Source organism: Falco cherrug, chromosome 11, assembly GCF_023634085.1.
Source record: "Falco cherrug isolate bFalChe1 chromosome 11, bFalChe1.pri, whole genome shotgun sequence".
NCBI classification, from domain to species: domain Eukaryota; kingdom Metazoa; phylum Chordata; class Aves; order Falconiformes; family Falconidae; genus Falco; species Falco cherrug.
In genome coordinates, this window is record NC_073707.1 from 32,575,758 (window position 1) to 32,590,385 (window position 14,628).

A 14,628-nucleotide genomic window follows, 5' to 3' on the forward strand; every position below is an offset into this window, starting at 1 on the left:
GTAGAAAATATATCTGAAATCAAGTTACTTAAAAAAACAAAAAAAATAAACCCACCAACAAATAATTATAAACATTACCTTAACAAAAGTGTCACCAATAATTTTTCTTTTTTCTTCAGGACTTGTAGTCATATTTAAGGTCTTGCTAATTCTTTTACGTGGAGTTCTGTCCTCATCCGAGATAGGCAGAGTTGTTGTACCATTATAGAATGAATGAGCTGCATTCACCACTGCATGAAGTAACAGAAATTTTTTGGCAAAGCCAGTAAAGATTTTTTTTATGCAAGTTGCAAAAAAAATCACTCTATTGCTTTAGAAAAAAGCAAGTCAGTCATTCCAGTCATTTGACTATTAACTGCATTGAATAGGGCTGTTCAATACCTCAAGAATTAATTGTAACAAAATATTTTATTTCTCTTAGTAACTTACTCTAGAGTGCAATTATTTTCATATTATCAGGCTAGGCAACTGTGTGAAAGTTCAGCTCTTGCTTCCCCTCTTAGATTATAATCTATTTGCTTTATTTTAATATAATTTACAGGATGGTATTCCCCCAAGGGCTTTCTGCAACCAAAACTACACGATGCACTGTTTACTCACGGTATGTTATGCCTCTTCATTTAGAGAGGCTCAGTGCAGAGATCAGCTAGGAGGCTCTTTGGCATCTTTTACCAGCACTGAGCTCCAAGACCTACAGAAGGAGCACCTGCAGCAGAGGGATTCCCTCAATTATTACTCTGGCAGCCTGCCAGAGCACAGGTTTATTGGTCTACAGAGTGCAAGAATAAGATATAGATTTTCCACTAAAAAAAGTCAAAATAAAAGAAGATGTGTGTAGAACAAAGCTTAGACTTTGACACATCAGAATATTGCAGCCCAATCGGCAAGATGCTAATGTGCAAGCTCCCTGCACTGTTTCACACCATCAGGCTAGTGGAAAGCACTGCTCACCTAGTGCCACGCTTCCTGACCAACACACAGGAGAATCACTTGACAACAGTACTTACACAAAGCCCCAGGAACAGGTAGCTATTACTCATTAAATAAATCAGCCGGGCAGTATGAAGCAGCTTTCAATGTTGGCACAACTCAAACGTACATTATTGTCTTCACTGACCTCCTCATACTTCAGGTACCCAAAACCTCTAAACCTTCTTAACAGCCATGACAAGGTACCTTTTGCTCTCCGATAATGTATTGCTCCTTAACAAGCTACTCCAAAAAAAAACCAAAACAAAACAAAAAAAAAAAAACCCCACAAAAACCAAACAACTAAAATCTGCCTATTTAGAAGCCAGGAGAGGAAAGGAAAGGAAAAAAAAAAAAGCCTTGAGAAAGTAATTTTGGCTATAATAGCATTCAATCACCCAAACGAGCTCACAGTTCAAAAAGAAAGAGATCCAGGACAAGAAATAAAGCCTCAGTGGAGGACTGTTAACCAAGCTGCTGAAGAAAAACACAATCAAATGAGTTTTGCAGCAGCTGAAAAGGATTACTCAACCATCAGCAGAAAAGTAGCTGAGCAGCAGTGACTGAGGCACATATCCACTGCTTTGCTGTGCCCCAACAGAAGATATCAGATCTCAGCAGCTGAAGAGATGGATCAGTTCATTGTATACTCCAATCAAATAAGTAAGGCTTAATATTTTAGGTTTGAAATTTTGTGAATAGGCTAACGTGGTTCCAAATCAGCAACCACGCTAGCAACTGAGTTGTAAAGCCTGAGAACTACGAAGATCAATTCAAATCAAAGAAACAAAACACTAAATGCACATTTTAGGATGCTGGCCACATCATCAGTAGTATCAAGCACATTTAACAAGACTATGGTACCTTTAACTTGAATCCCAAGTTTTTTGAGTGCCTCCTCCACAGACTGACTCTCTCTTTTGCGCATAAATCCATTATCTATGTGTACAGCTATGACCTGATCTCGGTTTAAAGCTTGGTTCAGAAGAGCAGTACACACTGTTGAGTCCACACCACCACTGAGTAAAACCTAAGAATGAGGAAAAAAAAAGAAAAACAACCCCGAAGTTTGGTCAGCTGTCTGAGGAAAGTGTTAACAAATAATTCAGATAAAACTATGAGGATCAGAACAGACTACTGACTTAACTGTCAATGATCGGGAAGCAAACAAGTCGTCAAACAGTGTGCAGACCCAATTGTGCAAACTTTCTAAAACCTGTTTAATGTACTACCCAAATTCACAACAATTCTGCTTTTTTCAAATTAACCTGAACAACTCTGTCATTTTCTGTCACGTTTTTGCAAATAATCTTTCAGCTTCAATTCAATTACCTACCAGGACTTTTGATGAGCCCACTTTCTCTCTGATATCTTGAATGCACTGAAGTTGTCTGTTTTCCACTGTAAAGGTACCACTGCATCCCGCAATGTCGTAAAGAAAGTTCTTCAGGATCATTTTTCCATTCACTGTGAGGCTAACTTCAGGGTGGAACTGTGCTCCATACAGCTTTTTAGATTCATTTGCTATGCCTTCATTAGTGCAAAGAAATGAGCGTGACAAAACAATAAAAATTGGAAGTGAAATGCATACCCAAGAAAGTCAAGCATACACTTTGTGAGTGATTTATTTTGCCATTTATTTTGGCAAAAATTACCAATCAAAACTAAAGACTCCGCTTAAGATTAGGAACAAGGGTACTGTTACATATCTAGAACACACAGTCCCTCAGAAACCAAAGAAAACACTCAGACATCCTAGTAAAACCATTGGGAAAACAGGAGATCAATTACATTTATTTTTTCCTACCACATACCTCATACAACCCTGCAACCAAGTGACACTGACACAGGTGCATCCATGTTAAAAGGATTGTGCTGGTGAAGCTGTGCAAGTGTCCCTACAGGGGTACACCTGTGAGCACCACTGCTCTTTGTTGCGGAGGGTTACTTTGAGGAGTCTCCATACTGCACCTTGCACCAGGTAAGTGGTGGTCTGACTTGGATTAAAAAAAACAAACAGCAAGGAAACAGCCTAATTACACTACTCTGTGTTAGACTCCCAGATGCCCTGTATTTTCCTTTCACTGCTGGAAGCCTGGCTACAACCTCACCAGCATTTGTTTGCTTGCTTAGGCACGAGGAGCCGTACGCTTTTGTAAAAGCCCACGGGAAACAGCACAGGAAAGTGCTGCAGATGGGAAAGGTACAACAGCTTGTGGGCAAGAGCAGCTCTGAGGAGAACACGTTGGGGGCGTTGGTTTATGAGAAGCTCAACATGACCCAGCAACGTGCGCTTGCAGCCCAGAAAGCCAACCGCACCTGGGCTGCATCCCCAGCGGCGTGGCCAGCAGTCGAGGGAGGGGATTGTCCCCCTCTGCTCCGCTCTGGTGAGACCCCCTGCAGCCCTGCGTCCAGCTCTGTGCCCCCAGCATAAGGAGGACATGGAACTGTTGGGGCGAGCTCAGAGGAGGCCGCGAAGATGCTCGGAGGGCTGGAGCCCCTCTGGTGTGTGACAGGCTGAGGGTTGGGGTTGCTCAGCCTGCAGAAGGGAAGGCTCCGGGGACACCTTAGAGCAGCTTCCAGTGCCTGAAGGGGAATGGCTTGCAGCTGGAGGAGGGGACAGTCAGGTTAAAGGAAGAAATTCTGTGCTGTGGGGGTGGGAGGCGCTGGCCCAGGCTGCCCAGAGCAGCTGTGGGTGCCCCGTCCCTGGCAGGGCTCAAGGCCAGGCTGGACGGGGCTCTGGGCAACCTGGGCTGGGGGGAGGTGGCCCTGCCCGGGGCAGGGGGCTGGAGCTAGGTGGGCTTTAAGGGCCCTGCCGACACAAACCAGTCTGTGATTCTATGAACTCTCATTTCTAATGCCTCTATTAAAGAGGGATTAAAGATATGTGTGCATGCTGCACACAGCAAACTTTACATAGCTCTACAAACTTTTTTGCTACCTGAGTAGGCATGAGTTCTAGATCACTTCAAAGGTCAGCCAGAATATAATGAATCTTAACAGTCTTATCTTAACAGCAGTATAGAATCTGTCCATAACAAAATACCTTTAAGTCTTTTAAAAGGTCTGTTTTTCTCAGATTGGCTACCTGTCTGATTTAAGAGCAACATCTTCTCTTTTTTTTTTATGAGAGATGTAAAATAAACTGAGTGAATACTTTGAGATCTTACTGTCCCAGCAAGTTTAAGACCTCTACAGGTCTCCCACCTCCTAGGAAAGAGATGCAAAGAGGCTGCCTGGTTTTGAATAATTTGAGTAGCTTCCACAAACCTTATTCTAAGGTCCCACATTTTTCTGTGACAATCTGTGTGTAATGTTTGAAACACTGCTTTCAGTACCAACATTATTTTTGTGCAGTTGAACTTTCATGCAATACTAAATACAATAACAAGTTAATCAAGCTTTAATAATTAAGCAGTGCTTGACTTTTACTACTACAGTGAAAAACCAAAGAAAAACAACATATTCATACTTTAAAATAACAAAACCTTCACAAAGGTAAATTTTCCTTAAACCACCAATGTAAAAACAGTACAATTCATTTTCACATCTATTTCTCTCTTTGTTATCACAACAGCACAATGCCCAAGCAAGCACATACAAGTAATTGTTAAAAACAATCCACTTATTTGGCAATTAGATAACAGATATTCTGTTCCCATTTGGTTCTAACTACTGTCTGACATTATTTTATACTGAAATTGTCTTTTGATAATGTCCATTAAAGGAAAAAATTAATACCTGCTATAATGTTCCCAGACTGTGCAACCACTTTGAATCCATCAGCTACTTTATCCACACTATCTCCGTGAGTGAGAAGCACAAGCTCTTCCTTCTGAAGGCCCCTAAACAAAGATTAAAAACCAGAATCAAAAAAAAAAGAACAAAAACCTAACTACCTGCATTTCCAAGATAAACCCTTAGGGATTCCAATAAAAGCCGATCTCAGCTGACCAGGCCCATTTGAAGTAGATGCAGAATTTCTTTCCCAGAAACAGTCATCTCCACCTCCAAGATGCCTCTGTTGGAAGCTGCATAAGTTCTTGTACATCCTTCATTCAAGAGGAATTTAATTCAGAAAGGAGTGTGATTTGGTTTTTTTGTTTGTGGATTTTTGTGGTTTGTGGGGGTTTTTTGGGTTTTGTTTTTGTTATGTTTTTTTGGTTTTTTTTTTAACAAACATGCCAATATTGAAGTATTCCCTCTTTGACATGTAGAATCATCTAGAGTCAACCAGGATACTTGGAATCCTGCTTTTTTCAATGAAGTGAAGCTTTCTTGCTCAAAATTGTGTTTTCAGGACAATTTGGGCACCTCAGGCTTTAGGCAGCATACAAGGTTCTGCAGTAGCCCTACAGAGGAAGTTAATACCATCGGAGTGTCAGGTATGAGTAGACTATTAGAATTCTTACAAGGAACTTGAGAGGCATTGACAAACTACCAAGAAATCCAATTCTGGTTTTATAAAACATCACAAAGCAATTTTAAAGGAAGGTAGAAAACAAATGGTTTCAAGGTTTTCTATTACCTTTCAAAAACTGGGTAGGTGCCAGCCAATACAAAAGTAATGTACTGCAAGAGCTTAACACAAAGATTCTCATGTTGCAGTACACTTTACAGTGTCTCAATGAAGATATTCTACTGTGAAATAAGGGGTTTACACAATATTGCAAGCAAATACATCTGCATTTCTAGAGTCAGTTGAAAAGTTATGCCTAAATATTAAAATTACTAACTTGTTTACTCACAAACACAGTTGTAAAAGTTTTATTAGAAATTATCAGGTAAGCATGGGTGCAATTTCACTATTTTCTTTAAAATAACCTTCCTCTCATCCAGACACCAATTTCCAGACTGGTATTACCAATATTATTTTGATCACTTAAAATGCCTATTCACCTGAACAGAGAACACGTGTTATCCAGAGTAATGTTGAACACTCCATCTTCTCTAACACTCTTCTTGTGCACCGTACCTCCAAATACCTTATTCATCATCTGTCAAAACAAAAATACTACATGAAAAAGCACCACACAATCTAGTACCACTTTACACCTCAGTCAGCCAATGACTGACAACAGCTCTAGCCCTTCAATACATACCAATCTAGTTTTCCAGGACTATACTTATTTAATATATTGTTTTCCAAAATGAGAAGAATTCTATTCAAAATTAACCATTTTTCTGTATTGGGCTCATTCCATTCTGCCAGCATAACCAGAGACCGCTGCCGCACATGACGAGCAGCAGAAATCCACAACAGTAGACAATAGGTAGAGATTTGCAAAATAATGCATACTTAGTGGTGTACCTCTACTTGCACTTACAAACGGCTGCTCTGCAAATCAGCTGAGTATCTGAGGCCAGTTATCATAAAAAACAGTTAAGCTGCTGAACAAAAACCTCAATCATCCTTCAGTTAAGGGCTCTCAGATAGGCTGGAACTTCTCAAAATCTGGCTCCTCAGTGCTGGTGAACCAGTGAAAAGCTGGAGTCTATTCCCTTAGTGCTATTTTTGTAACTTTATAATCCTTGCTATATTGGAACAGTACAATTGTCAGCCAGGTTTTTTTCTTTCCAAAACCTCACCTTGTCATTTGGAATTAAGATATCTGCATTTTAGATTTCACAAGTCTCAAAATAAAGACTTTTTTCCTTGCAAACATAACTGGCAACTTAAATATTTTTAGTTTCACCTTCCAACTACTTTAATTTTCAGAGACCTAAGGCTTCATTTTAGACCTAATTTGATATACTTCCTGTGCTTGACTGATTTCAATCTTTTATAATGAAGTAGTAGTGCATTAACACACACACCTGACTCATTCCTGTAAAGGCAGCCTTAAGGGATTCCCCTGCTTGAGGCTAGCTAACCTGATTTTCAATTTCCTCAACATTTTAAGGCACATCTTAACATAACACACATCTTCCTTTAGAACAGGGAGTGACAACGTTGTTTCCCTAATTACCAGCCTTTCTAAAGGAGTTTTTCCAGTCATTATTCAGCACCTCTGAAGGCCTAGTAAATTACTAACCCTGGAAATAAACAAGAAGCACAAGCAGAAGTCATGCATCTAATTCATCCCTTGCCTCCTTGGAAGTTTGTTTCTTCACTCAGCTTGGATCCACTAGATCACTGCAGGATCACCAGTCAGTCCCAAGGTAAGTAAGAGTGATTAAACACCCACCCACCCAAACACTTAAGAACATGCTAGAAACATTCCATGCTTGAAAACCAAAGGGAAACACTATTTCACTTGTGTCCATGGCATTGTCCAATACCAACCAGACAGAATTAGTGAACAACTGCCAAGTTATATTTATTGCAACAAAAAAGGCAGTGTGGAGCTCAATTCACAGCACTTAAACAAAAAAACATTTATGCTATTGATACCACAGAGCCAAGAGAGGAATACACAGTATGCTCAGTTTAACAATTAGGACTTTAAAAGTATCTTTTGCACATGCAGCATACTGCTTATATTTGAAAAGCAGGTCCTTTAGCAGGTCATCTTCAGTTACTATCAGAAATGAGGCCTACAAGACAGCTGTAGACAAACATATCTCTCAACAGCACCTGCATGCCATAGCAGATTCCAAGAACTGGTTTTCCTATTGTAAATATTGCTGGGTCGAACCATGGTGCATCTTCTGCATACACAGAGTTTGGTCCTCCAGATATAATGATAGCTCTGCACAGAAAAGATAAGGAAAACATCAACTCAAATATATTGTTTTAAAATATCTTTTTTTGCTTTAAACATTGACATTGTCTTATAACACTTTTAGAACTCTGTATATTCTAATATAAATTTTAACACAGGTATCCTAATGTATAGCTTCACTTTACTATGCTATGGCTATCAAAACCAGCAGCTTACCAGAGACTTATTTCATCAGTTCACACAAAGTCAAATATAAACCATCCCAAAAAGTGACTGTACTTTAAATTCCCTGTAGCCATGTGTCAACTCTGCAAGAGAAGATAACTAGGATCAAATGCAGAGTACTAGCATTAAGATATATATACTTCATGATGTCTGTGCCATCTGGAGCAGAACTGCATTCAGAAAACCAAATTTCTAGAGCTGCTGAGAAAATGTCCTTTAATCCACCCTGATTAGGAAGTGAGATGGTATTAGCAACAAGTTGTGAATTATAAGTCCAATACATGCAAGCATGTATGGTTTGAAGTTCACAGCTCACACATAACAGAATGTTAAATCTTTCCAAAAGGGAAGAGAGAGCTTTTGCAAAACACGAGGATCTGCAAGACCATGAAACGGCAGAAGCACCAGCCAGTTGGGCAATGCTTTTTGGCCTTGGCCCAGAATCGAACATGGGTGCACCAGACCTTGGACTCATGTACTGTTTATTTCACAGAGAACATCAAATTTGTAATTCAGAGAGAGAAATGCAAAACAGGATGAGACAAGTTGCATACAGGGGATTAAATGCACCTAACAAAGCCGCCTTCTAGCATTATTTAGTGTTTGTCATGCAAGTACTAACTGAATAAAATTTGTCTATTTTTAAGCAGCAGAAATGGGCAGTGCGATTACAACACCTCTATCACCGGCAGAAATAATCATGTAGTAACAAGCCCATGTACTAAACACCACCTCTCAACTGCAGTTGTGCAGGGTACATGCGCCCACTGACGCACGGCTAGATCTCCCCTGCAGCCCACCTCCGCAGCCCCAGCCTGAGCTCCGCATTTCAACGCGCAGGCACCCCTCAGAGCCAAGTACAGTGACTTGTGCATTGGAAGAGGCAGCATTCATTTATTTTTATGTCAGGATCTAAAGTGAGCTCTGGCATAAGCATTCAGCCGACATAGGTGTTTCACACCATACCAATCCTGACAACTAGTACCTGCTGTACGTGTACAGGCACTTCTGTTCCACTTGGAGACACAGTAATTTCCGAAACTCAGACACTGCTAGAAAGTGCCTGAAGACACTCAGCATCTGATGGCACTACTGCTTCTAGGAACTCCACATACAGAAGCATCTGCTCAAGTGTTATATGTACAGAACACTATTTAATACTAATTAAAGGAAATTAACCACACCTACAAACAGAACATTCTTACAAGAAGTTGAAAGAGTTATACACTGTCCTATTCAAAAAGTAAAGTCTTAAAAATCAGGTTTTTTCCACACCAATTAAAATCCCACAAAACACAGAAAGGCTATTCAATGTGTCCAAGTATTAATGAAAAAAAATATGATCTGAGGGTGAGAGAGGAACCTTCATCTCAGCTGTCCAGGAGAAATTAAAAATAGCATGGGGTATAGATTTTGAAAGTTGTAATATAATTTCTTACATATCTTCTTGCATTGGTACAAACATACCTTTCTCTGGTTTACCTTAAACAACTTCCAAAACAACCTGACATAGCTTTGGAAAGCCTGTTTGCAATGGATTAAAGGCACATCAGGAACCACATAAAAATACCAAGAGTAAAAGACATGCATTGATACCCCAACCTCAGGACTCACCAGAGCTCAGACTAACACCAGCACAGCCCCCAACCACAGCACCTCCTCGGCTCAGGACCACAGTCTTGTGGAAGCTGCTAACATTTGTCACATTTAGATGAAACTTGTCACTAGAGCTTGTTCTGAAATTATGAAAATCGAGGAGCTGGCTTTTTGAACACAACATGTAAATGCAGTTTAGCAAAATGTTCAACCTCGGTGCCTGTGTCAAACCTTAGCACAGACCAAAGCGCAGCTCCTTGGCTGATTCAATGCATGAGCCGCAACACGGAAGCCTGACTATCCCCATGACACATGGAACATATATCAAAATGCTGCAGTAAAACCATGAACTCATTTTTACAGTGGTCACTGAATAGAAGGCACCCAACGGCTGCGTCAGTATTTGTTGTGCTCTCCTGGACGCAAATGATTGACTGAGACTGTAGACACAGAGCTTACTGACCAACCTGGGTAACCGATAACCTGAAACCACCATCTTAAACCTTGAGAAGTGACCTTTTGAATGAAGAGGGTTTGCCATGTTTTAGAAAACAGTTACTTGGAATAACAAGTCCAACAGGTCTCATCACAAGATTTTGAAGAACATTCAACTGTGAAAAGAACGGAAGAAAAGGCCTTCCCACTACAAACCTGTATCAATACAGCACAGATCTGAGACCAAATATTGTTAGGGCTATGACCCACACCTCAAACCCAACACACAGGAGGACACATGAACTCTTCAAACCAGTAATTAGGCACGTCCATCTTTTACAGACTTGATTGTTGGAGAATTATAAACAAGATCTGACAAGAGAAGGTATTTTTCGCAACACTTCTGAATGAGAAACTCTTCACACAACAGCTACCTGACAGATCCAGCAGTTCCTTGTTTTTCTGCTGTCTGTGTTTTCAGAAGAGATCAGTAAGTTCCTATGTGACTTACTAAAATATACTGTTTACTGCTTCACTAATTATCATTGATTAGAAAAATGCAATTCTGCAGCAAAGCACTGCCTTATCTGTTGTCGGGCTCAACCAAGAAGCAAACATGCACTGTATTTCTGGATTTGTACCAAACTGACAAAGTAAGGTCTTTGATCATTTGTACACTTCAGGGAATTTATGGGCCTCACATGAAAGAGTGGCAGGCCCTGGTAAGCTTACTAAAACTAGAGAAATGCACAAAGTACTACGTGATTGTGAGACCTTTTCTTGCTGCAAGTGGTAGTTTCAGTTAGTTATTTTAGTTGCTTCCCAGAAACAGACATGATTTACCACAGTATCTTCAGTATCCAAGTTTGATTTTCTTAGTTTAATTTAAAAAAAACTATTTTAGAAACTCACAAGACTTGTTTTCTTTATTAACAGCTACCCTAGTTTAACAGGTAAAACAGCAAGATGATCTAAATTTTTGCAGATACATATTTAAAACACAACCTCTCAAATTATACTTACAAATGGAAATTATTAAAACATCATTAAGGCATGAAGAAGCAAATACACAAAATTCATATTGTTGCACAAGTGTCCCCAGCAAAACCCAGGTGTTTCTGTGGATAAGCAAAAGATGCAATCATTAACACCCCTACAATGAAAGCTATGGCACATCAAAACCCAGGCAATTACCACCGCTGCCAACACCCAGAGATACCACTAGACTGAAAGGAGAGAACAAGCAGAACAGAAAGGCAGAGGCATCACAGGAAACGACCTACCGAAACCCTTGTTCTCTGATTGCAAAGGCTGGCGTTTCCAAAGGGAAGATCTCGGACTGGACAAACAGCTCACGCACCCGACGATCTATGACTTTTCCATACTGCGCTCCGGCATCGAGTATGACAACAGCTCCCTCGTAGCGGTGCTGCCCATCCTTGAGGTCTCCTCCGGCGCTCTCCGGCTGTGAACATCACTCACATCAGTGCTTTACAGCAACACATTGCAGACCACAGACTTTAAGCCAGGTCTCTTAAACAACTGACCCGCAAGAAACATCTGCAAAGCTTGCTAAGGTTGCCTATATGTTAATTACAATTAAAATTATAAAGGCTAGCCGAGAAACTTTAACTGAAAAAATCCTCAAGTTTGTAAGGACCAGCAGACCCACCGGCAAGATAAAGGGACATACATCAACACAGCACATCCCTCCCAAGCAGGCACACAAACATGACATCCCCATCCCCCAAAACAAACAGGGCTCAAATCAGAGAAGAAACAGACTAACAAACTAACAGAGGCAGAGCTTTCCATAAATAAAGTCATATGCCCTGTTCACCACTCCAGCCACTCTGGCTTTTTCCATTTTACAGTTCCATATGAAACCCAGCACACTGTGTGATAATTAAGAGCATGTGCCTTTTTCTCAAGCAAAACAGGACAGTGCAAAGTCAGAAGAAAAATGTTTTTCCCCATCACGCTCCCTTATAAGCTGAACTTTCACTTAACATTAGCTCCTGGAGAGAGCAAAATGGAGAAATAGAGAACGAGCATCTCTGCTAAATGATTTTTTGGAAGAAAACCCAAACAAACCAAAACCAGCTTTTGCATGCAGCATTCAAGCAGATTGCATATTGGAACAAAGCAATGATTCTCTCTGACCCCATCACATTCAAATTGGTTGCCCAACTTCAGCTAAATCTGAAAGAGGGCTAGAAAATTCAAGGACAAGTTTCTTCTTTAAAAAAAAAAAAAAATTGTGAAGAGAGGCAGCTGTTCCATGTAAGTGTCCTTATCAGAGGACCTTCAAGGAAGAACATGAACACAACCACACTGTAAGACACCAAGAAATTAATGCAGGAAAAATTCCACTGCTTAAAGAAATTGCTTACTCTGGGGGTGTTTTTCTCTTAACTTAAAGCCTACACTGTTTCCTCGCCAATGTAGTTTGATGAAGGGAAAACTGGGAAGGGTTTTACTTCAGCAAACACTGCCACAAAACACATCTTGAAGCTTATGACCGTTTCAAGTTTTAATCATGGTGTGTTGGAGTAGTTCTGCATATTTGTACCAGGCAACACATCCTTCCACCCAGGGCTCACAGGAGGTTCCCGCCTGCTGCTCAGGCTCTGAAGGAAGCTGGGGCAGCCTGCCGCAGTATCTCCACATGGGTCAGACAATCACCCCCACATACACCAGTGGTCATTCTGGAGGAGCGCATCATCCTGCTGGGACACGCTGTTCCCAACGAACACGTAGCAAAGGCTGCCTTTGAGCTTTCTTCCTCAGATACCAAGGGACACTGCAGGAAACTGTGCTCAAATTAGTCAAGGAAGGCAAGCATGCTGAAAACTTCCAAAGTTTACACTAGCTGGAAAAGGTTTTATCTAAATTAAAGGACATAAGCAGAAAAAAAAATTGTGCTAAATCCCTCAAAAGCCTGAATCCAGGTTAAGAGTCAATTTCTTGATTTCCTTCCTTCAGCTGGTAGCTGAGTTGCCCGAAGGGCAGCTCTTAATGTCTTATTAGTCTTGGGTTACGCAACAAAAAGGGCACAAGCTGGAGGAAAGCAGACTTCAGCAGCAAACACCCCTCCAAGCCCCCTGGTCAGATGGAGAGGCCCACAGAAACGTCTTCCCTTCCAGTGGAAGAGTGGGAATCACTTTTAGAGTAATTCTGGGCATTTTCACCTAGCAACTTCTAAATTAGCAGTTCATACGAGAAAGACCAATGTCCTTATTCTTTCTTGATCCCATCCTGTGGCAAACACTGTTCCTTGCAGTGCTTTTTCCTATTAACCCTTTAACTGTTTCAGAGCACATGCTGTAGCTTGTGCCATGATGGGACAGAGCTCCACAGCCCTCTCTGCTTAGCGCCCAAGACTGTCCACTTCCACCTGCAAGAGACCAGGGTGGGATGTAAGCAGCCCACCCCAGACCCCTGGGCAAGCCACAGGCACACAGCCAGCCCTTGCACAGATGGGTCCCACCTGCCAGCAATGCTAGCCACACACTGTACCCTAGCATCTCCCAACCTGCAGATCACTCCTAAGAACCTGCAGAATTGAGTAAGAAGAAAGTAGCACCATTCTGTGAAAGCAGCTTTTACATTTTACAATTTAAAAAAAAAAGCATGACAACCTAAGTTATAGCTGGCATCAGCTCAGCTGGACCGATGACCAAGTGTTTACATTTGTAGCTAGTAAATAAACCTCATTTTCAGTGCCCTACCCTGAAGGCAGTAAGCTGCTCTGAGCAGTCAGGTGTAGTTAGCTGGGCTCAAGGAACAGCTGTGGGGGACACACACACATGAAAACACAAAGAGCTCAAATTTCTATCAGGAGTAGTTTGAGAAACGTTGCATACGGAGGCGTAATTAGGTCTGTATCCCAAATGAACATGCAGCTTTGTTAGTTCTCCTCGGCAAAAGCAGGACAGTGACATGTACCCCTTGGGCGCAAGACCAAACCAGCCAAGCCTCTGCACTGCAGCCACCCAGATGTGAGCGCTCTGTTCCTGAGTGGCAAACCCCACATGAAGCCATCCCCTCACTCTCGCAAAGTACAGCATCATTTTGCACAATGTTCAGAGGAACACCTTCACAGATTGCAGCATCAACATTAGAATTACTTCTTAATTGTTTACTCGGCCCTGAAAGATGGCTATTAAAAACTTCAAGTAATAGCTCATTGCCCAGGTTTCGCTGGAAGTCCATTAGTACCCTCCCAAAATCTCAAAAGCCTCTAACCAGCACTCAGGTTTTCCCTCAGAAGATGCTATGGGCATTTAGGCTAAAATCCAGTAGAGGCACTGCAACCATTGAGCAACACTGATCTCCTTAGGGGGAACATGTAAGATCAGCAAGACAACACACACCTCACAAGGGAAAAAAAAATAATTAAAATTTTAAAAAAAATCATTCAATTGGTGGCCTAATAACTCACTGCTCCCTTAGATGTGGGCTTAAGAGTAAACTACAGGCTGAAATAGCTCTCCCACTATTACGCAGGGCACTGCCCACTGTCCTTTTCTCCTGTAGGCAACCTTGCTGCACGTCTCCAGCACACATCCAAGCAAGCCTCATCCTGGGAGTTAACACAGACAACCACCATCACCACACAGACTGTGTCAGAGCAGCTTTTGTACTTCTCTTTTCAGCTTGAGTAGAACTGTAAGGAGGTTCAGCTCCGAAGAGAGCCCAACAGAAATGCTACCATAAATTACACAGAAGAAGAGGA

General features: G+C 41.3%; 1 protein-coding gene across 4 annotated transcripts in view; it reads right to left on the minus strand.

Annotated features, from left to right (window-relative positions):
• GMPS (guanine monophosphate synthase) overlaps positions 1-14,628 on the minus strand; it is a 29,980-nt gene that overhangs the window by 11,740 nt on the left and 3,612 nt on the right. For 3 of the 4 annotated variants that reach the window (XM_027806647.2, XM_014280664.3, XM_055723229.1), the window contains exons 2-8: positions 11,174-11,355; positions 7,547-7,661; positions 5,869-5,966; positions 4,711-4,814; positions 2,306-2,499; positions 1,834-1,999; positions 79-230 (exon numbers count right to left, since the gene is read on the minus strand). In XM_027806647.2, the coding sequence (XP_027662448.1) occupies positions 79-230; positions 1,834-1,999; positions 2,306-2,499; positions 4,711-4,814; positions 5,869-5,966; positions 7,547-7,552 (720 nt within the window). In that variant the 5' untranslated portion in view covers positions 7,553-7,661; positions 11,174-11,355. Of the gene's footprint in view, positions 1-78; positions 231-1,833; positions 2,000-2,305; positions 2,500-4,710; positions 4,815-5,868; positions 5,967-7,546; positions 7,662-10,913; positions 11,009-11,173; positions 11,356-14,628 lie in introns of all 4 variants that reach the window. The other variant, XM_027806648.2, reaches the window with a different exon arrangement.